This window comes from Scyliorhinus canicula, chromosome 10 (assembly GCF_902713615.1).
Source record: "Scyliorhinus canicula chromosome 10, sScyCan1.1, whole genome shotgun sequence".
Classification (NCBI taxonomy): Eukaryota; Metazoa; Chordata; class Chondrichthyes; order Carcharhiniformes; family Scyliorhinidae; genus Scyliorhinus; species Scyliorhinus canicula.
The window spans coordinates 3356191-3379700 of NC_052155.1; the positions used below are offsets into that span (position 1 = coordinate 3356191).

The following is a 23510-nucleotide window of genomic DNA, read 5'->3' on the forward strand; positions in this document are numbered from 1 at the left end:
TTTGCCTGAAGATGCCGTGCGGTCCGCCCGGTGAATAGAGAAGCTTTCAGGTTGTATGGCACAGTCCGGTGAGGCGGGGGTGAGCCATGTCTCTGTGAAACAGTAAGAAGTCTTACAACACCAGGTTAAAGTCCAACAGGTTTGTTTCAAACACGAGCTTTCGGAGCACGGCTCCTTCTTCAGGTGAATGAGCCGTGCTCCGAAAGCTCGTGTTTGAAACAAACCTGTTGGACTTTAACCTGGTGTTGTAAGACTTCTTACTGTGCTCACCCCAGTCCAACGCCGGCATCTCCACATCATGGCTATCTGTGAAACAGAGCACACAGCAGTCTCTTACTTCCCTCTGAGAGGTAAGTCTGGCGTTACGTTCATCCAGCGTGTTTTCAATCGCTTGGACGTTTGCCAGGAGTATGCTGGGGGAGAGGGGTCTTGAAACCGCGTTGCTTCAGTCTAACCTGCAGACCGCTGCGTTTCCCTCGCTTCCTCGGTCGGCGGCTGCTGCTGGATGATCCTGGGATCCGATGGGAGACGTCAGCCCTTGTGGAAGGTAGGTGGTTGCGTCTGGCGGGGTCCAGGGCGCTCTTTACGTTTCCGGGGTCGCGTTTGGCAGGGTCCCGGGCGCTGGTTGAGGTAGAGGGGTTGCTGGGGGGGTGAGTTTGCGATCCGGATGGGTCCCGGCGTTCTGCGGGCGCGGGAATACCTTGCAGTGTGTTCGGGTCCTCGCGCGCGGTCTCCGTTGTTTCTGGGTCGTGGTCAGGGGCTTCCTGGGGCAGGTTGGGCTAGGTCCCATGGTCTGTTCCCTCCCTGGGCGCTCCAGGGGTCGGATCTTGAAGTCGGCACGGTGGAGCCTCCATGTTGATTTTTCTTTTTTTCTTTCTTCCATCACCAGGTAGGTCGGGTTGCTGGGCGGGCCTCTCCGGGTCGGGTCGCTGGGCGGGTCTCTCGGGGTCGCGTTGGGCCGGGTCTTGCCATCGGGGGTCGGATCGGGAGCTCCGGGGACTAGGCCGGGCCCTCCAGGGGCTGGCGTCGGTAGTTAGGCCGGGTTTGGAGCTGCGAGGCCCGGGTCGGCTCCAAATCGAGGTCGGGGCTTCACTTCCGGTTTGGGCCCGATCTTCTTCCAGGTCACGGAGGTCGGGTCGGGTCAAAAGGTCTCCAAGGGCCTCGGAGGATCTTCAAGCCTGCAAGAGAAGATAAAAGAGAGAGGTTAGTAATGTTAGCTTTAGAATTAAATTTTAAAAGGTTAGAACGAGTATAAGTTAAGTTAAAAGTGGATCTGTTGGGGAGTGCTTGCAGAGAGTCGCCTCGCTCCGGCGCCATCTTTTTTTTTTTAAATTTAGATTAGCCAATTATTTTTTCCAATTAAGGGGCAATTTAGCGTGGCCAATCCACCTACTCTGCACATTTTTGGGTTGTGGGGGCGAAACCCACGCAGACACGGGGAGAATGTGCAAACTCCACACGGACAGTGACCCAGATCCGGGATCGAACCTGGGACCTCAGCGCCGTGAGGCGGTTGTGCTAACCACTAGGCCACCGTGCTGCCCTTGGCGCCATCTTTGCGGAATATTCGGCGATAGCCATTTCAGACCACGCTCCGCATTGGGTGGATCGAGAGCTGGGGGAGGGGAGGGACCAACGCCCGATGTGGAGGTTGGAGGTGGGGCTGCTGTCGGACGAGGAGGTGTGCGGGCGGGTCCAGAGGTGTATAGAAGGGTACCTAGAAATTAATGATAACAGGGAGGTGCAGGTGGGGGTGGTCTGGGAGGCGTTGAAGGCGGTGGTTAGGGGGGAGCTGATTTCCATCAGGGCGCATAGGGAGAGGGGGGAGAAAAGGGAGAGGGAGAGGCTGGTGGAAGAAATGGTGAGGGTGGACAGGAGGTACGCGGAGGTCCCGGAAGAAGGGCTATTGAGGAAGCGTCGTAGCCTCCAAGCGGAGTTTGATACATTGACCACCAGGAAGGCGGAGGCGCAATGGAGGAGGGCACAGGGGGCAGTATACGAATACGGGGAAAAGGCGTGTCGAATGCTGGCGCACCAGCTCCGGAGGCGGCTAGGGAGATAGGGGAGTTAGGGATGGAGGAGGAAGTCTGGTGCGGAGTGCGAGGGGCATTAACGGAGTGTTCAGGGCCTTCTATGAGGAACTGTACCGGTCAGTATCCCCAGTGGAGGAGGCAGGAATGGACCGCTTTCTGGGCAAGCTGGAGTTCCCGAGAGTGAGGGAGGAGTAGGTGGGGGGGATTGGGGGCACCAGTTTGGTTGGAGGAGCTGGTTAACGCGATGGGGAGCATGCAGACAGGGAAGGCACCGGGGCCCGATGGGTTCCCGGTTGAATTCTAAAAGAAGTTTTCAGACCTGCTGGGCCCGCTGCTAGTAAGGACCCTTATCGAGGCGAGGGAAGGGGGGGCTTTGCCCCCGACGATGTCCAGGGCGTTGATCTCATTGATTCTGAAGCAGGAGAAGGACCCCTATCAGTGTGGGTCGTAAAGACATTTCTCGCTCCTCAACGTGAACGCGAAACTGCTAGCAAAAGTCTTGGCCAGGAGGGTGGAGGACATGGTGCCGCAGGTCATACCAAGGATCAAACGGGTTTTGTAAAGGGAAGGCAGTTGAATGTTAATGTACGGAGGCGTCTCAATGTCATAATGATGCTGGCAGTGGATGGGGAGGCGGAGATAGTGGCGTCGATGGACGCGGAGAAGGCCTTCGATAGGGTGGAGTGGGGATATCTTTGGGAGGTTATGAAAAGGTTCGGGTTTGGAGAGGGATTTATTAGGTGGGTGAGGCTGCTGTATGATGCCCCGGTGGCGAGTGTGGTTACGAATGGGAGGAGGTCGGAGAATTTTCGACTGTACCGGGGGACGAGGCAGGGGTGTCCCCTGTCTCCCCTGCTGTTTGCGCTGGCGATCGAACCCCTGGCCATGGCGCTGAGGGAGTCGAGGAACTGGAGGGGGATAGTGTGGGGGAGGAGCATCGGCTGTCATTAGATGCGGATGATTTATTGTTATATGTGGCAGACCCGGTGGGGGGGATGCCGGAGGTGATGAGGATTCTTGGGGAGGTCGGTGACTTCTCTGGATATAAGCTCAACGTGGGGAAGAGTGAGCTGTTCGTGGTGCATTCTGGGGACCAGGAGAGAGGGATTGGGGAACACCCACTGAAAAGGGCGGACAGGAGTTTCAGGTACCTGGGGGTCCAGATAGCCAGGAGCTGGGGGGCCCTGCAAAGGCTCAGCTTTACGAAGCTGGTGGAGCAGATGGAGGAGGAGTTTAGGAGGTGGGATATGTTGCTACTCTCCCTAGCGGGCAGGGTCCAATCGGTCAAAATGACAGTGCTCCCGAGGTTTCTGTTCCTCTTCCAGTTCCTCCCTATCATGATTCCGAAGGCTTTTTTCAGGAGGGTCAATAGGAGTATTTCGGGGTTTGTGTGGGCGCAGAAGACCCCGAGGGTGAGGAGGGTGTTCCTGGAGAGGGGTAGGGGGGTTGGTGTTGCCCAACCTATGTGGGTACTACTGGGCCGCCAACATGGCGATGATACGTAGGTGGGTGATGGAGGGGGTGGCATGGAAAAGGATGGAGGTGGCGTCCTAGCTATTGCATGTTCTTGATAAGTACGTACCAGTCAGGCAGGGAGGAAGGGGTAGAGCGAGGGAACCGTGATTTACCAAAGAAGTGGAATCTCTTGTTAAGAGGAAGAAGGAGGCCTATGTGAAGATGAGGCGTGAAGTTTCAGTTGGGGCGCTTGATAGTTACAAGGAAGCGAGGAAGGATCTAAAGAGAGAGCTAAGACGAGCAAGGAGGGGACATGAGAAGTCTTTGGCAGGTAGGATCAAGGAAAACCCAAAAGCTTTCTATAGGTATGTCAGGAATAAAAGAAAGAGTAGGGCCAGTCAAGGACAGTGGTGGGAAGTTGTGTGTGGAGGCTGAGGAGATAAGCGAGATACTAAATGAATACTTTTCGTCAGTATTCACTCAGGAAAAAGATAATGTTGTGGAGGAGAATGCTGAGACCCAGGCTATTAGAATAGATGGCATTGAGGTGCGTAGGGAAGAAGTGTTGGCAATTCTGGACAAGGTGAAAATAGATAAGTCCCCGGGGCCTGATGGGATTTATCCTAGGATTCTCTGGGAAGCCAGGGAAGAGATTGCTGAGCCTTCGGCTTTGATTTTTATGTCATCATTGGCTACAGGAATAGTGTCAGAGGACTGGAGGATAGCAAATGTGGTCCCTTTGTTCAGGAAGGGGAGTAGAGATAGCCCCGGTAACTATAGGGCGGTGAGCCTCACGTCTGTTGTGGGTAAAGTCTTGGAGAGGATTGTAAGAGATACGATTTATAATCTAGATAGGAATAATATGATTAGGGATAATCAGCATGATTTTGTGAAGGGTAGGTCATGCCTCACAAACCTTATCGAGTTCTTTGAGAAGGTGACTGAACAGGTAGACGAGGGTAGAGCAGTTGATGTGGTGTATATGGATTTCAGTAAAGCGTTTGATAAGGTTCCCCACGGTCATCTATTACAGAAAATACGGAGGCTGGGGATTGAGGGTGATTTAGAGGTGTGGATCAGAAATTGGCTAGTTGAAAGAAGACAGAGAGTGGTAGTTGATGGGAAATGTTCAGAATGGAGTTCAGTTACGAGTGGCGTACCACAAGGATCTGTTCTGGGGCCGTTGCTGTTTGTCATTTTTATAAATGACCTAGAGGAGGGCGCAGAAGGATGGGTGAGTAAATTTGCAGACGACACTAAAGTCGGTGGAGTTGTAGACAGTGCGGAAGGATGTTGCAGGTTACAGAGGGACATAGATAAGCTGCAGAGCTGGGCTGAGAGGTGGCAAATGGAGTTTAATGTGGAGAAGTGTGAGGTGATTCACTTTGGAAAGAATAACAGGAATGCGGAATATTTGGCTAATGGTAAAATTCTTGGTAGTGTGGATGAGCAGAGGGATCTCGGTGTCCATGTACATAGATCCCTGAAAGTTGCCACCCAGGTTGATAGGGTTGTGAAGAAGGCCTATGGTGTGTTGGCCTTTATTGGTAGAGGGATTGAGTTCCGGAGCCATGAGGTCATGTTGCAGTTGTACAAAACTCTGGTACGGCCGCATTTGGAGTATTGCGTACAGTTCTGGTCGCCTGATTATAGGAAGGACGTGGAAGCTTTGGAACGGGTGCAGAGGAGATTTACCAGGATGTTGCCTGGTATGGAGGGAAAATCTTATGAGGAAAGGCTGATGGACTTGAGGTTGTTTTCGTTCGAGAGAAGAAGGTTAAGAGGTGACTTAATAGAGGCATACAAAATGATCAGAGGGTTAGATAGGGTGGACAGTGAGAGCCTTCTCCCGCGGATGGAGGTGGCTAGCACGAGGGGACATAGCCTTAAATTGAGGGGTAATAGATATAGGACAGAGGTCAGAGGTAGGTTTTTTACGCAAAGAGTGGTGAGGCCGTGGAATGCCCTATCTGCAACAGTAGTGAACTCGCCAACATTGAGGGCATTTAGAAGTTTATTGGATAAGCATATGGATGATAATGGCATAGTGTAGGTTAGATGGCCTTTAGTTTTTGACTTCCCATGTCGGTGCAACATCGTGGGCCGAAGGGCCTGTACTGCGCTGTATCGTTCTATGTTCTATGTCCTGTGTGGGGACGAGCCTGGAGGCGCTGGTGACGGTGCCGTTGTCGCTCCCCCCAACAAGATATACTACGAGTCTGGTGGTGGTGGCTACCCTCTGTTGCACGTTTTACTGTGGTTGTAAAACGCGTTTATTGGAGTGTATTAACACGCCTCCGTATTCGACGTGTGCTTAACACTACTAGGCTCTGTTCTATGTATTTATTCAGCTCTGGGAGTCGCCAGTTGCCGTATAGACAACGTCACAAGTATTCCAAGGTCAAGTTCAAAGTAATAAAGACGATACACCGATTAGTAAGGTTCAAACGATCAATATTTATTATACAGTTATAATAAATACTCATGCACACTAAGAGACTAAGCTATAACTAAACTTAAGTGAACAGAATACTTATCTAACAGGAACAGGCAAGGTCAGAGAACGAGGCCTTCGTCCTGGTCTTGTACTGCAGCCTTCAGCAAGCGTTCTGGTACTGGGGGTCTAGTGGGCTTGGATCGCGTAGCGAGCGTTGAACTTACGGTTTCGGCGGCTGGTGCTCAACGGCTGGAGTCAGGATGCAAGATGTCAGTCAGGGCCGGAGCACGGGTTTAACAGACCGGGCTCTGTGGGGAATTTGCCTTTATACCCCTCTCTAATGTCCTTGCCCCCTTCTAGGCGGGCTCTACCTTTCGGTACCGATTGGAGCCTTTCCAAACGGTTACCTTCGAAATCCTCCAATGCGGGGGCTTCCCTCGATGTTGGGGGGTGGTTTCGATATTCGTTACTCTGGTGCCATCCTGTCTGCACAACCAATTAAGTGTTACATTGAGATGGAAATGTTGCCATTGTTTGTGCCTGGATCTGGGCTGCCTCATCAGAATGCTAAGCGCTTTGCCATTAACACCTTTGGCTTGGAGATCTTGCACCTGGCCAGAAACGGGTTTGCTGCTTGCAAAATGCTAATTAGTTGAGAGCAGGCTGTCTGTTCTCACTAAACAGGCTTTTCCTTCTGTCTTCCATTTTAGTTTGGCTCAGTGTCCATTTTGCGTGGCCAGCATGGCTACACCTCAAAATTTGGGGGCAGTGGAGGCGGCATAGGGGGGAGGTGAAGGCTTCAATTTGGTCCCCGATACAGGGGAACCACCGGTTTATACCAGGGAGGATGGACGGAGGGTTTTTGAGCTGGCACAGGGCGGGTATCAGGCGGATGGGGGACCTCTTTCTCGACGGGAAGTTTGTGACCTTGGAGGAGTTGGAGGGAAGGTTGGGCCTTCCCCCAGGGAACACCTTTAGATACATGCAGATTAGGACGTTTGTTAGGCGGCAGGTGGCGGAGTTTCCACTGTTGCCGCCAAGGGGGGTTCAGGACAGGGTGCTCTCTGGGACGTGGTTCGGTGAGGGGAGGATCTCGGCAATCTACCAAGTGATGCAGGAGGGGGAGGAGGCCTCGGTGGAGGAGCTGAAGGATAAGTGGGAGGAGGAGCTGGGAGAGGAGATTGATGAGGGTACGTGGGCGGATGCCCTGGGGAGGGTGAATTCCTCTTCCTCCTGTGCGAGGCTTAGTTTAATCCAACTGAAGGTGCTGCATAGGGCGCACATGACTGGGACCAGGCTGAGCCAGTTCTTTGGGGGGAGGACAGGTGTGTCAGGTGTTTGGGGAGCCCAGCAAACCACACCCATATGTTTTGGGCGTGCCCTGCGCTGGAGGGCTTTTGGAGGGGCGCCACGGCGACGTTGTCAAGGGTGGTTGGCTCCAGGGTTGAGCCGGGCTGGGGGCTCGCAATTTTTGGAGTGGCAGCGGAGCCGGGAGTGCAGGAGGCGAAAGAGGCCGGCATTCTGGCCTTTGCGTCCCTGGTAGCCCGGCGCAGGATTCTTTTGCAGTGGAAGGATGCGAGGCCCCCGAGCGTGGAATCCTGGATCAACGATATGGCTGGGTTTATCAAACTGGGAGGGGGGGGGATGGGGGATGTTGGGGGGGGGGGGGGGGGGGGGGGGGATGGGCGGGGGGGTTCTTTACTGGTATGTGTATTTGTTTCCATGTTAATTAATTATTTTTGTTAATTTATTGCTTCTGTATTTGGAAGGGGAGTTACTGTTTTTTCTCTTTTCTTCCATCTTGTTGGTTAAAATTTGTTGAAAATTTGAATAACAATTACTTTTTTAAAAAAAGAAAAAAACTTGCAGGATACTGCAAGGCCTGGATAGAGCGGACGTTTAGCACAGGGCTAAATCACTGGCTTTTAAAGCAGACCAAGGCAGGCCAGCAGCACGGTTCAATTCCCTTACCAGCCTCCCCGAACAGGCGCCGGAATGTGGCAACTAGGGGCTTTTCACAGTAACTTCATTGAAGCCTACTTGTGACAATAAGCGATTTGCATTTCATTTTTCATTTCATGTGGAAAGGATGTTTCCACTTGGAGGAAATACTAGAAGCAGAGGACACCATCTCGGACTAAAGGGACGATCTTTTAAAACAGATGAGGAATTTCTTCAGCCAGAGGGTGGTGAATCTGTGGAACTCTTTGCCACAGAAGGCTGTGGAGGCCAAATCACTGAGTGTCTTTTAGACAGACAGATAGATTCTTGATCAACAAGGGGATCAGGGGTTATGGGGAGAAGGCAGGAGAATGGGGATGAGAAACATCAGCCATGATTGAATGTTGGAGCAGACTCGATGGGCCAAGTGGCCTAATTCTGCTCCTTTGTCTTATGAGGACTTGGCACGTCATAACATTCAAGGCTGTGGGCTAGGAGCTGACAAATGGGATTAGGTAGTCAGGTCGGATATCTTTCATGCATCGGTGCAGACTCAATGGGCTGAAGAGCCTCTTCTGCACTAATATTCAGATTCTGTGAAAAGACCATACGACATGGAGCAGAAGTAGACCATTCGGCCCATCGAATCTGCTCTGCTATTCAATGAGAGCATGATTGATCCGATATGATAATCCTCAACTCCACTTTTCCACCTTGTTCCCATAACCCTTAATTCTACTGATTAAAAATCTAAGCCTTCAACATAATTATCGGCCCAGCTTCTACAGCCCTCTGTAGTAAAGAATTCCACAGATTTACTATTCTCAGAGAAGAAATTCCTCCTCATTTCTGTCTTAAATGGTCGAATTCCTACTCTGACATTCTGCCCTCTGGTCCTAGACTCTCCCACAATAATAATAATCTTTATTAGTGTCACAAGTAGGCTTACATTAACACTGCAATGAAGTTACTGTGAAAATCCCCTAGTCACCACACTCCGGCTCCTGTTCGGGTACACAGAGGGAGAATTCAGAATGTCCAATTCGCCTAACAGCACATCTTTCGGGACTTGGACCGGAGCACCCGGAGGAAACCAGAGCACCCGGAGGGAACCCACGCAGACACGGGGAGAACGTGCAGACTCCGCACAGACAGTGACCCAAGCCGGGAATTGAACCTGGGACCGTGGTGCTCTGAAGAACAGTGCTAACCGCTGTGCTACCATGCCGCATCTCCCTGTATTGACCGTGTCAAGCCCCCTGGGAGTCTCCGTAAGCTCGCCTCTCATTCTTCAGCACTCCAATGAATACAGGCCCAGTCTACTCAATCTCATGAGAAAATCCCTCCCTACCCGGGATCAACCGAGTGAACCTCCACTGGGCTGCCTCCAATGGCAGTATATCTTTCCTTAGATTAGGGTACCGAAACTTTACAGTAATCCAGTCAACCACGTTTGTTTGAGACTGGAGTCACATGTCAACCGGACTGGGGATGGGCAGGAAGTTCCTTTCACTAACAGAGTCAATGGGCAGCATGGTAGCACAAGTGGATAGCACTGTGGCTTCACAGCGCTAGGGTCCCAGGTTCGATTCCCGGCTGGGTCACTGTCTGCAGAGTCTGCACGTTCTCCCCGTGTCTGCGTGGGTTTACTCCGGGTGCTCCGGTTTCCTCCCACAGTCCAAAAACGTGCAGGTTAGGTGGATTGGCCATGATAAATTGCCCTTCATGGCGAAAAGGTTAGGAGGGGTTATTGGGTTACGGGGATAGGGTGGAAGTGAGGGCTTAAGTGAGTCGGTGCAGACTCGATGGGCCAAATGGCCTCCTGCACTGTATGTTCTATAGTCAGTTTGATTTTTACACCCACCCGAGAGATTCACTGCCATTTTTCACCGTTACCCGCTTTTTATTCAAGATTTGTTTTATTTACAAAAAAATCTGATTTCAGATTCTCAAACTTGCTGTGGTGTGGCTTTGCCTCTCGTATTTGCCCCTGAGTTATTTTGGGGCCAACCAGCGGCACACTGTGTCGCCACCATCAGCTACTGCCAGCATCAATGAGAGTCTGCATCACCAATCTTCACTGCAGCCGCTGATGACGTCTTCACCTTTCAGAGGGTTGTGCTGAGGCAGTTTTTTAAACTAAAGGGTTGCGCTGCCTGATGTGTAATTTTGCTGGTAATTTCTCAGAACTGATGCAGGAACCCAGAGGCTTTCAAGTTCGATATGGGACATGCTGATTAATGTTCGACGCAGCCACCCCACCTAGCTTTCCACAGAATGGTGATCTGAACTAGTGAGAGCATCAGTCAGGCACCTTGTGAATTCACATCAGGTCTCGGGTAATGAAACAGTGCCCACTTGGAGCCAGACCTGGAAAACACCCAGGCCGAGGCTGATCGGTGACAACACCAACAACCTGCATTTAGATGGCATCTTTAATAGTATAGAACATCCCAAGATGCTTTGCAGGAGCGGTTATCAAACAATGCTTGACACTGCACCACTGAAGGAGATGTTTGGGCAAGTGACCAAAGTTTAGACATGGAGGTAGGTTTTAAGGACCTTCTTAAAGCAGTGAAGAGAGGCCGAGACGTTTAGAGAGGAGGGTCCAGGCTGTGATCTTTGACAGATCAAAGCATGGCTACCAATGATGGAGCGATTCCAATCTTGGGATCTAATTCAATAGATAGAAATCGGAGAATTATCACAGAGCCAGGAGGAGGCAGTTCGGCCCATCGTGTCTGCACTGAGTCACCAGACGAGCATCATGATTTAGTGCCATTCCCCTGCCTTTATCCCATACCTCTCCTCATTCATTACTTTCAAGTAATCATGACCTTCATTAGTGCCACAAGTAGGCTTACATTAACACTGCAATGAAGGAGGCAGCATGGCGGTGCAGTGGTTAGCACTGCTGCTTCACACGCGCTGAGATCCCGGCTCTGGGTCACTGTCTGTGCGGAGTTTGCACATTCTCCCTGTGTCTGTGTGGGTTTTGGTCCCACAACCCAAAGATGTGCAGGGTAGGTGGATTCGCCACACTAAATTGCCCCTTAATTGGAAAAATTGATTTGGGCACTCTAAATTTATAAAACATAAACAAAAATGCAGTTATTGTGAAAATCCCCTAGTCGACACATTCCGGCGCCTGTTCGGGTACACGGAGAATTCAGAATGTCCAGTTCACCTAACAGCACGTCTTTCGAGACTTGTGGGAGGAAACTGAAGCACCCGGAGGAAACCCACACAGACATGGGGAGAATGTGCAGACTCCGCACAGTGACCCAAGTTGGGAATCGAACATGGGACCCTGGAGCTATGAAGCAACAGTGCTAACCACTGTTCTACCGTACCTCCCCTTAATCATCTAATGCCGTCTTGAATGCATCGATTGAACCCACCACGCTTCCAGGCTGTGGATTCCAGACCCCAACCACTCGCTGTGTGAAAGATTTCAGAATAGAACCAAGTGACTGAAGTTCAACCCATCTAGACACTGATGTTATCTGTGACTTTCATAAGGGCTGATTCAGGACTGAGGCAGGACGGAAATCTGACTGGGGGATTGAAATATGGAATTGTGGGAAAGATGGGCTTGAACTTTGAAGATGACAACTTGCTGATGGAGTTTGGAGAGCAAAAGGAGGTTGGCAATAGGATTGAATATGTTTCTTTTGTTTGCAGAGAATAAGTTTCTGCGTATCAATGTGTGTCGCTTCTAACAAGTGTAAATGGGCTATGATATGAGCTCAAGTAATTATCTGAAATTAGATTTGTTACTGTAAGTGTTGGCGCACTCAGTAACTTTCAGCAAGTGCTGCCCAATCACTCACTTCCAATAGTAGACATTTTGTTTGGGTGTCTGGGCTGGAAAGCAATACAAAGAAGTGATCAGAGATGATCTTATCTGTGATAGTTTGAACAGGATGAATGAGGTCCCGATGTCTAGCTCAGAGTGGACTAAAATATGGATAGGAGACATATTGAGAGTGGATTTGATGGAGCAATTTTCCTTGGCAGAGGGGTCAATAACCAGGGGCGAAGATTTTAAATAATTGCTAAATCTAGTTGAAAGCTGAGTAATTTGTTTTCAAGAGAGTGTTGGTACTAGAGTCATCGATTCAGTTTGGTATTCGAGATCGAAATCTTCATTTGAAAAGTTGTTGCATTTGGTGAAAAGTTGATTCTCGGTAACCTGATGGCTCCCAGATCAGTATTATTGGCCTTTGTTGCATTGGGTCAAACACTGGGCCCGTACTTTTGGGAGCACTGTTCACACCCAATCCAGAGGGACAATGGAAGTCCTTTCTGCCTGCCTGTGACTGCCGTTTGCATGTGGGTCACGGGCTCACTGGGTAAAGCTGCTTCTCATGTGGCCCCAGGTATTGGTTCTGTAACTAGGCTGCATTGCTGGTGGGAAATGAGAGATATTGCCGGAATCCTCGACGGCATGTCTGTTTCTTTCAGCAGTATTCCATTTCTGCACCAGCCCATGTCTAAATGGAAGATTGTCTCACTGGTGCGTTAAGTGCAGAGTAGTGAGAAACTGCAGTGTAGAGTGAGCTTCACTCTGTGTGGGACCGCTTGTTGCTGACACTGGTTGCCTGAAATGTTCTCTTCCCTTTACACTGATGTCTCAACATGCTTGTTGTTCCAGGATGTACATTACCACTCCTTCCAGCTAGGCAAGAACACAGACCCAGACAAAGAAGACAGTGGAGAGTTCAAAAGGGCCGCTGCAGTTCACCTAGTGTCTGACCCCATGCTAATGTACCGCCTTCACCGTCGCTTCAGTGAGATTGAGCTGGAGAGGACATACAGGGAAATCAGAAAGCTGCAGGTAAGGTTGGCTTGAAGATGGCTTAGCTCATTCTGTGAGGATGCCAGCCCACAGACACCGTAAATAAATACAATTCTGTTTTTATTGCACAAAACCCCAGGAGTTTTAAACTTTTTTTTTGAGAATTTGAGCACTTTGATTCCATCTGCTTTACCACAAAATCCACAGGTCGTTATTTGTCCTCTTCTGTCCTGGGGTACAGTTCTTCAAGTGCCTCCATCCTCTGCCTCATTCTGTCAGTTCAGTTAGTCCTGTTGCCCTGTCCTTTCTCCATTACCTGCACATTTAATCTTTTCGAGTATTCACCCAATTCCTTTTGAAAGTTCTTGTTGAATCTGCTTCCACCGCCCTTTCAGGCAGCGCTAGTTGCAACAACTCGCTGTGTGTAAGAAAAACATTCTCCTTGTCTCTCCTGCTTCCACCGATGGCCTCTGTGCACTCTGGCCTGAAATTTCCCCTGTCTATTCCATTCAAACCCTATCCTCTAAGCTTCCATCACTTCACATTGCTCTCGGAGATACAAAGAGAATAAAAACACAATATTGTCAATTTATTAATCAGCTTGTGAATCATCCCATAGCACGGTGGCACAGTGGTTAGCACTGCTGCCTCACAGCGCCAGGGTCCCGGATTCAATTCCCGCCTCGGGTCACTGTGCGGAGTCTGCACGTTCGCCCCGTGTCTGCGTGGGTTTCCTCCGGGTGCTCCGGTTTCCTCCCACAGTCCAAAGATGTGCAGGTTTGGTGGATTGGCCGTGTTAATTGCCCCTTGGGGTCCAAGAGGTTAGGTGGGGTTAGAAAATAAGAAAACCCGTTTATTGTCACAAGTATGAAGTTACTGTGAAAAGCCCGTAGTTGCCACATTCCGGCGCCTGTTTGGGGAGGCCGATACGGGAATTGAACCCGCGCTGCTGGCCTTGTTCTACATCACAAACCAACGCCGCTAGCCCACTGAGCTAAACCAGCCCTACCGTTACCAGGATAGGGCGGGGGTGTGGGTCTGGGGAGGGTGGGTGCAGATGTGATGGGCCGAATGCCTCCTTCTGCACTGTACGGATTCTGTGATCATCCAGATCATAGGAAGAAGGTAAAAATACAAAACCAACGTCCTGGGCTTGTGTCAGTGAACCTTCGCTTTCCTGATTCAGCTCTTCCGTCCTCCTGCTTTCCACAACCTCACTGCCGCCCTTCACCATCGCCCACTTGGGTTTCTCAAGAATTGAAATTCCCGAGCGTAATCTCTTTTTCTTTGTGTCTGTGTTGTAGGTGGAAATAAAGAACCTGAGTAAGCTGACACCAGAGGGGGAAGCAGGAGCTTCCTGGCCAATTGGCATCAACCCTCCATTCAAACCCAAAACTCGCTTTGAGGTTATAAACTGGGATTATTTCACGGAAGGGCAGATTTACTCGTGTGTGGAAGGAGCTCCAAAGTGTGAACTCCGCGGCATCAACAAGGCCGACATCAGTGACATCATAGAGACGGCAGTGCAGCAGCTGAATGAGAAATACCAGCCCGCGTTGCGCTTCCGCAAGAGGCAGCTTCTCAATGGCTACCGCCGCTTTGACCCCACCCGTGGGATGGAGTACACACTGGACCTCATGCTGGAGGCCCACACCCAGAAGGGCTACAGCCGGGCCATTGTGAAGCGGGTCAGCCTGCTGCGGCCCCTCAGCACCGTCGAGATCATTCCCATGCCCTATGTGACTGAGGCTACCCGGGTTCAGGTGATCCTGCCCCTGACCGTGCACGAGGAGGGCTATGTGGCCAATTTCCTGGAGGCCTACTCTATGAATGCCCTGGACGTACATGATAACATGCTACTGACATTCCTCTTCATCTACGACCCCTTTGACGCACAGCGTGTGAGCCAGAACGATATATTTGCGGGGGTCAAGTCTGCTATCGCCGAGATTGAGAAGCGATACTCTGATGTCAAAATCCCGTGGATCAGCGTCAAGACGGACGTTCCTTCCCAGATTAAGATCATGGACATCATTTCCAAAAAGCACCCAGTAGACACCTTGTTCTTCATCGCCAGCGTCTGGACTGAGATCAATGGCGAGTTTCTGAACCGCTGCCGCATGAACACCATAAATAACTGGCAGGTCTTCTTCCCCATCCATTTCCAGGAGTACAACCCTGCCATTATCTACCGGGAGCAGCAGACACCCTCTTCTGCTGACTTCCTGAAGGATGGCCATTTTGATCGGCGGGTCTTTAGTGAGGCCTGCTTCTTCAACTCGGACTACATGGCGGCCAGGACCAAGATGGCCGCCGACATCCTGGACAATGACGAGATGCTGGAGAGCATGGAGGTGTACGACGTGTTCATCAAATACTCGGGCCTGCATGTCTTCCGGCCGGTGGAACCAGCCCTGGTGCAGAAGTACACCCACCGCACATGCAACCCCCGGCTGAGTGAGGAGGTGTACCACCGCTGTATCCTCAGCAACCTGCAAGGACTTGCATCGCGCTCCCAGCTGGCCTTAGCCATGTTTGAGCAAGAACAAGCCAACAGTACTTAGACTTGACATTGTAATGAGGGGGATGTTGTGGCACTTAACTGCACGCGGTATTTTATGTGATGTCAGGAACTGATAGTCAGTTAGATGCTGTCCCTAATCCCCAATCAAATCCATTCCCCTTCATACAAAGGGTTAGGCAATCTGGAACGCTTCCCCCACCCACACAAACTGTGAGGTTAGAGATCAATTGATCATTTCAAACCCCAGATTAATAGATTTTCCTGGGCAGGGCGAATTAAGCTCGATGGAACCGGGGCAGATGGAGTTACCATAACGGTCAACCGTGGAACGGTGGAACATGGAAATGTAACGATTCCCAATTTGGGGCAGTTGCAATGCAGCGAAGTAATCCTTGCTTCTCTCGGTCTTCCCTTCTCCCACAGTCTGCAGACTTTTACAGCCCACATATGGCACCAGTTCTCATTTTGTAAAATTTCCCCGGGTTTGATGAAGTGCTGCATTCGGGGCTTTCATTGTGAATTTGACATTGGAGTGGGGGGGGGGGGGGGGGGGTCCATTCTCCAGTGCTACCATCTCTCGCTTCAGTGAACAGAGAGAAGTCCTGGAAAATAAACTGATGGTAAACGGAAGCGGATTTCCTGCTGGGTCCTCGTCAGCAAATTGGCCAAATTTTGAGCAAAATGTTCAGCAAATATTTTAGTCAGTAAGAGATTTGAAAAAGCACCCAATAAGTAAACGTCACTCAGTCCATCCAACCCAGTCCTCGCCCGTACCCTGTATGTACCACTCTGTCCGGTCATGCACACTCATTCTGAAAACACTGAACTTCAACCAGAAAAGACCCTGGGAGTTTTATCCATCCCACATCTCCCCCTCTCCAGTATTTAGTTCCATTGGATTTCTAGCTTTGCTGCATTCAGAGGTTTGGTGTGTTAACAACTCGCTTACTGCTTTGTTTGACCAGGGAAACAGTAGCAGGCATTAATCCCCATCCAGTGATCCTGATGGAAATTGCTCAGCTGTCAATATTGGGACCAGAGATAGAAGTCCATTCGGCCATCATGCTCGTTCTGGCTCCTGGAAAGACCAATTGGTCTCACTCCCTCCTCCCCCTCTGCCTTGTAAATCTCTCCTTTTCAGGTATTTCTCCAGTTCCCTCTACCCCTTCATGCAGCGTTGTCCCCATCACAACAACTCGCTGTGTTTTAAAAAAATTCCCATCTCCCCCTGATTCTTTCGCCAATTGAGTTCAATCTGTGTCCTCTGGGTTCCCCCCTGCCGCAGAAAATAGGTTGTCCTTATTTATTCTCTCCAAACCCTTGGTGGTTTTGAACACCTTTGTTAAATCTCCTCTTAACCTTCTTTGCTGAAAAGAGAACGATCTCTGCTTTTCCAGTCTCCCCTCTTTGCTGAACCCCCTTGTCTATGGCTCCATTCTGGGAAATCTGTACATCCTCCCCAAGGCCTTGACTTCCTTCATAAAACTGGCGTCTGGGACTGGCTGTAATAATCCAGCTGAGGGCTAATCAATATCAGCAGGACTTGGCTGTGATCACCTCCTGGCTTTCTAATCGTGCAAACCTTCTAGAGCGGGAGAGGAACAGAGCAGCTCGGGAAAGCGTCAATGAGCTGAGGAACGTTAGCACTGGCAAGTGGAGCAGCTCGGGCCTCAGGCACCGATATTCAGAGTATTCCCTGTTAGGTGGGGTACGTAGAATTTCACTGCACAGACAGACCAACAGAAAGCTCCTGTTTCTGCCTGAGTAGGAAAGCAGTGTGAACTCCGCAGTGTACTCTGTACTCTGGCCTTTCATGTGCGATTTCCAGTTAACTTTGTTTTGGTCGGTGACTGAGACTGCCCGATCTCCAGCCTGTAAGTGAGCTCTGGGAAGGAATATCCGCCTTGACGCTGGTCCACGACACCACTGTCTGGACTGGATTCAAAATCCTTTCTCGAGGTGAAAGAGAGGCTGCACCACCCCAGCCCCTGCAGCATAGATGTCCTGGACCATTTGGGTGGGTCCAATGGCCGTGAGAGACTCATTTTAATGGTTCCACTTTGAGAATTGGTGCCGATTATTTTTCTTCCCTCTGGTAATTGGTTCAGGTTCCAGGAAAGCTGCATTCTGAGGGAGAGGTGGCCACCAGGACCCCTGCCACTGACGTGTCGTCCCCCCCCCCCCACATTCTGGAAGGGCCAAGGGTCAACTCCTGGCACAATCCCCAGTCGCGCCCAACCTCAATCAGGGCGTTGGCTGAGTTATTGTGACTGCCAGTGGCTTCCCAGGTGAGAGATCAGAGAATCGCTCCCATTCTGGATACTGTCATATTCAGTCCTCTGCACACGTGCGTGTGATTGTTTGTGTACAGACATCCAATAAGGCAGCATGTTAGTTATTCAATGTGCAAATACCCTGTCAACATCTTGCCTTGCACATAAATAACATCTGCCTGAGTAAGCTGCAGGTACCAGCGCCATGCGTTCCCTTGCGGAGAGATGGGAGAAGGTAAACAAGATTGAAGGGAGGGGAAGACAAGGCGCTGGATGGGATTTGTCTTATTTTGTGTAATGATCAGTAATTAGCTTCTGCCTTGGATTTAATTTGCACCTTGCTTCCCAGTGTTGTCACTGGTTTAATACTGCCTGTTATGTATTATTGGGAGATACTCCCTCCAATGTTTTGCACTTCAATGTGCTGTTAATAACTTCAAATTATTCCCATGGTTTCCACCCAAGTATTATACGCAAAGTTCCCCAAACATAGCCCAAATCTGGGAGAGCAGAAGTTGGAACTTTCCAACCCTTCTTACCGTTCAACATTCCAGTTTAAATATCAGCCTTCACTCAGCTGGCAGCACTCTCTCCTCTGACTTGCACTGTCGTGGGTTTGAGGCAGGCAGCCGCACTGCGGTACTGAGGGAGTGCTGCACTGTCAGAGCTGCCGTCTCTCAGAGGAGATATTAAACCGCGGCCATGTCTGGCCCTCTCGGGTGGCTGTACAAGATCCCACGACACTTTAAAAGTGCAGGGAATCTGGTGCCTTTGTGAACTTCTATCCCTCAACAAACACCAGTTTAGCTGGTCATTCATCTAATTGCTGTTTTGAAAGGGTGTGCGTGCCTGCCACGTGTTCCCACTTAACAGTCGCTTAGAAATAATTCAGCTTTAGTGAAACGCTTTGGGAAGCTTGTACTGCTCTCCTAGTGGCAGCACTGCTTCCTGCAGACAAAATATTGCACTTGTGTCAGAATGGACATTATTTCGGCCTATCCAGGGCTCTGACGTGTCTCAAAAGCTGTAACTTTATGTTGTAACTGTTATTAATACTGTAATACTGTAGCTGCCACTTTGAACAATGACATGGCATTATGAGCTGTTTGTGTTTGATTGCTGAATGGGATCGGGGGACACAGACCTTCGCTCCCAAACCTCCTTCGCTCATTTCCAATACCAGCTGAGTGTTAATAACAGTCGTCTGAAACTCATTTCCCTGGTACCCCCTTGCAGCCCAACCCCACTTTAAAACAATACTTACAAACTTGTATTTATATAACACCTTTAACATTAAAAGTAGCCCAAGATCCTTCACAGAGGCATTAAGAAACAAAATCTAACTCACTTCCCATGGTACTGTGAATAAATCTTGCATCAACAATGACAAACACAGATGAAGTTGAAGAAGTATGCTACGATAATATCAAAATATGCGGTTATATCAGGGCAGATCATAGAATTTACAGTGCTGAAGGAGGCCATTCAGCCCATCAAATCTGCACCAGCCCTTGGAAAGAACACCCTATCTAAGCCCACACCTCCACCCTCTCCCAGTAACCCCACTTAACCTTTTTTGGACACTTAAGGGCAATTTAGCATAGCCAATCCATCTAACCCGCACATCTTTGGAATGTGGGAGAAAACCCACACACATGCACACGGGGAGAATGTGCTAACTCTGCACAGACTGATCCAAGCCGGGAATCGAACCTGGGACTCTGGAGCTGTGAAGCAACTGTACTAACCACAGTGCTGCCCCAATCTCTTTGTCCAAAATCTTGGTCAAAGAGATTGGTATAAGGAGTGTCTTAACCTAGGAGAACAAGTGGGCAGGTTTGGGAAGATGGGCAGATTTGGGGAGATGGGCAGGTTTGAGGAGGGAATTTCAGAGCTCCGGCCCCAGGCAGCTGAAAACACGGCTGCCAATGGTGAAGGGATTAAAAAGTGGAGTTTCACAAGAAGCCAGAGTTAGAGGAGTGCTGATATCTGGTTGGGCTGGGGGCTGGAGGAGATGATAGAGATCGGGAGGGGTGAGGTGTTGAAGGCCTTAAAAACAAGGGCAGGAAGTTTTAAATTGAGGCATTGCTTGACCAGGGGCCAGTGTAGGTCAGGGAGCACAGGGCTGAGAGCAGAACTTTGGACATGGCAACAGAGTTTATGGATAAGACCATAAGGCGAAGGAGCAGAAGTAGGCCATTTGGCCCATCGAGTCTGTTCCACCATTTAATGGATGACTGATCTGATAGATAATCCTCAACTCCACTTTCCCACCTTATTCCCATAACCCTTGATTCCCTCACTGATTCAAAACCCGTCTGTCTCGGCCTTGAACATAATGACCCAGCCTCTACAGCTCTCTGCGGTAACGAATCCCACAGATTTAATAATAATCACTTATCGTCACAAGTAGGGTTTAATTTTTTTTTGAAATGTTTTTTATTGAGTTTTCATATTTTATATCCAACAAACTACAAATTATTAGAAAAACAAAACACGCAAAAATTAACATGTATATTTACAGGTAAGCATCTTCATAATAACAACTGTGGCCGCCCCCTTTAACCGGCATACATATTTTACATTCCCCAATATGGCCGAGGCACATGTTTATAGGCATTTATTTACAGTTTGGTTTTGGGCCTTAGCTTGCCATCAAACCCCCATAACGAACCCGTAGCCCCCCCCCCCCCCCCCGGCTACCTTCCCCCGATTCCCATCCATTTTCCCCTGATTCTTGGCCACCCGACTATTCTTCTTGTTCGTTGGCCACAAACAGGTCCCGGAACAATTGCATGAATGGCTCCCACGTTCTGTGGAAGCCGTCGTCTGACCCTCGGATGGCGAATTTGATTTTCTCCATTTGGAGAGATTCCGAGAGGTCGGACAGCCAGTCTGCAGCTCTGGGCGGTGCAGCTGACCACCAGCCAAACAGGATTCTACGGTGGGCGATCAGGGAGGCAAAGGCAAGGGCGTCGCCCTCCTCCCCAGGAATAGATCTGGCTGGTCTGAAACCCCGAAGACCGCCACTATTGGGCATGGCTCCACCCTCACCCCCACGACTTTGGACATAGCCTCGAAGAAGGCTGTCCAGTACTCCACAAGTCTGGGGCAAGACCAGAACATGTGGGCGTGGTTGGCCGGGCCTCTTTGGCACCGATCACATCTGTCCTCCACCTCCGGGAAGAACCTACTCATACGGTTTCTTGTTAAGTGGGCTCTATGTACCACTTTTAGTTGCGTCAGGCTGAGCCTTGCGCACGTGGAGGTGGAGTTGACCCTATGCAGTGCTTCGCTCCAGAGTCCCCACCCTATCTCAATCCCCAGGTCATCCTCCCATTTCTTTCTTGTTGCATCCAGTACGGTGGCGTCCCTTTCTACCAGTCGGTCATACATGTCGCTACAGTTCCCTTTCTCTAGGATACTTGCGTCCAGTAGGTCTTCCAGTAGTGTCTGTTGTGGGTACGTCCTTGTCTCCTTTCGTAAGAAGTTTTTGAGCTGCAGGTACCGTAGCTCGTTCCCCCTGGCTAGCCGAAATTTCTCTGTCAGTTCGTCCAGTGTTGCGATCCTGTCGTCCGTGTATAGGTCCCTGACTGTCAGTGTCCCCCCGTCCTGCCTCCACCTTTTGAAGGTGGCGTCAGTCAGTGCTGGTGTGAACCTATGGTTGTTGCAGATGGGAGCCTTGTCCGACATTTTGGTCAGGCCAAATTGATGCCGCAGTTGGTTCCAGGATTGGAGGGTGGCTGTCACCACTGGGCTGCTGGAGTGTTTTTTGGGTGGGGATGGGAGTGCTGCCGTGGCGAGGGACCGGAGGGAGGTCCCCATGCAGGAAGCCTCCTCCGCACGCACCCACTCGGCTTCTGGCTCCTGGATCCATCCCCTTACTCGCTCAGCTGGTGCTGCCCAGTGGTAGAATTGTAGGTTCGGGAGGGCTAGCCCCACCCTGGATTTTGTTTTTTGTAGGACCTTCTTTGGGATCCTAGCATTCCCCCCCCCCCCCCCCCCCCCCCCCATGCGAACGCCATGATAAGTTTGTCCAGCGCTTTGAAAAAGGCCTTGGGGATGTAGATCGGAATGGATCTAAACAGGAAGAGGAACCTGGGCAATACGTTCATTTCGATCGCCTGGACTCCCCCCGCGAGGGAGAGTGGGAGTGTGTTCCATCTTTGCAGGTCCTTTTTAACTTCCTCCGTCAGGCTGGTGAAGTTCCATTTGTGGATCCCTTTCCAGTCATGGGCTATTTGGATCCCCAGGTAGCGGAATTTGTGTTGGGCTTGTTTGAACGGCAGCCCCTTTAGTGCTGCTGCCCCCCCCCCCCCCCCCCCCCCCCCCCTTGCGGGTGTACTGGGAAGATCTCGCTTTTGCTCATGTTGAGTTTGTAGCCCGAGAAGGCTCCAAACTCTTTCAGGAGTGCGATGATTCCGTCCATGCTGCTTTGTGGGTCCGAGATGTAGAGGAGCAGATCATCTGCATAGAGTGAGACTCTGTGCTCTCTGCCTCCCCTTCGGATCCCCCTCCAATTTTTTGCTGCCCTGAGTGCGATTGCTAGCGGTTCGATTGCTAGTGCGAACAGCAGCGGGGACAGTGGGCATCCTTGTCTGGTGCCCCTGTGCAGCTGGAAGTATTGGGAGTTGGTATTGTTGGACCGTACGTGCGCCATGGGAGAGTTGTATAGGAGCTTTACCCAAGCGGTGAACCCTGTTCCAAGCCCAAACCGCTCCAGTACCTCTGAGGTATTTCCATTCGACTCTGTCGAAGGCCTTTTCTGCGTCCAGGGAGACGATCACCTCTTGTGTTCTCTCCCCGGAGGTGGTCATTATCACGTTCAGCAGGCGCCTGATGTTCGAGGTAAGCTGTCTACCTTTGATGAAGCCAGTCTGGTCCTCTGTGACCACCTCAGGTACACAGTCTTCTAGCCTTTTGGCTAGGATTTTGGCCAGTATTTTGGCGTCTGCGTTCAGCAGAGATATGGGTCTGTATGACCCGCATTCCGTTGGGTCTTTGTCTTTCTTAAGTATCAGCGAGATTGAGGCCTGTGCTAACATGGGTGGCAGTGTGCCCCTAGCTAGCGAGTCTGTGAACATCTCCCGCAGGTGCGGGGCCAGCGCTGTAGCGAATTTTTTGTAGAAGTCCGCCGGGAATCCGCCTGGTCCCGGCGCCTTCCCCATCTGCATGGAGCTAATGCTCTCCATGATCTCTCCCAGTGCTAGTGGTGCTTCCAGGTCCCGTTTTCTGCCCTCTCCCACGACTGGTATGTCCAGTCCATCAAGGAACCGGTTCATCCCAGCCTTCCCCGTTGGGGGCTTTGAGGTGTACAGCTCTTGGTAGAAGGCCTTGAAGGTTTTGTTAATCCTCTCTGGTTCTGTTTCCAACGTGCCTCCGGTACCCCTGATTTGCGCAATTTCTCTGGTGACTGCCTGCTTTCTCAGCTGGTGTGCCAAAAGGCGGCTGGCTTTGTCTCCGTGTTCGTACAGAGTCCCGCGTGCCTGGCGGAGTTGGTGCACTGCTTTCCTGGTGGAGAGCAGGTCAAAGTTCCTTTGTAGTTCTTTCCGCCAGGAGCTCTACGGCCGGGGCCTCGGAGTATTTACGGTCTACCTCCAGTATGGAGTCGACCAGCTTCTGCCTAGCCACCCTTTCCTCCCTATCTCTTCGCGCTTTGAAGGCAATGATGTCCCCTCTTAGTACGGCCTTAAGCGCTTCCCAGAACGTGGAGGATGAGACCTCCCTGTTTTGGTTGTTCTTCGTGTACTCTGCTATGGCCCGCGCTATCCTTTCGCTGAAGGCCTTGTCAGCTAGTAAGGCACCGTCTGATATCACAATTGCGGAGTATTCCACTTTGTCTATCCCTGGAAGCACCGTTTTCCCCACCACAAAGAAGTCAATTCTGGAGAACACGTTGTGTACTGGGGAGAAGAAGGAGAATTCTTTCTCCCCCGGGTGGGCGAACATCCAGGGGTCCACTGCTCCCATCTGCTCCATAAAGTGACTGAGTTCCCTTGCCATGCTTGAGGTTTTCCCCGTTTTGGGGTTTGATCTGTCCGTCTTT

At 50.7% G+C, this 23510-nt stretch overlaps 1 protein-coding gene across 1 annotated transcript in view; it reads left to right on the forward strand.

The window, feature by feature from the left end:
- chpf2 (chondroitin polymerizing factor 2) overlaps window positions 1-18567 on the forward strand; it is a 54591-nt gene extending 36024 nt beyond the window's left edge. The window contains exons 3-4 of the mRNA XM_038808520.1: window positions 12524-12706; window positions 13972-18567. Of these exons, the coding sequence (XP_038664448.1) occupies window positions 12524-12706; window positions 13972-15231 (1443 nt within the window). The 3' untranslated portion in view covers window positions 15232-18567. The remainder of the gene's footprint in view (window positions 1-12523; window positions 12707-13971) is intronic.
- Window positions 18568-23510: the final 4943 nt, after the last annotated feature.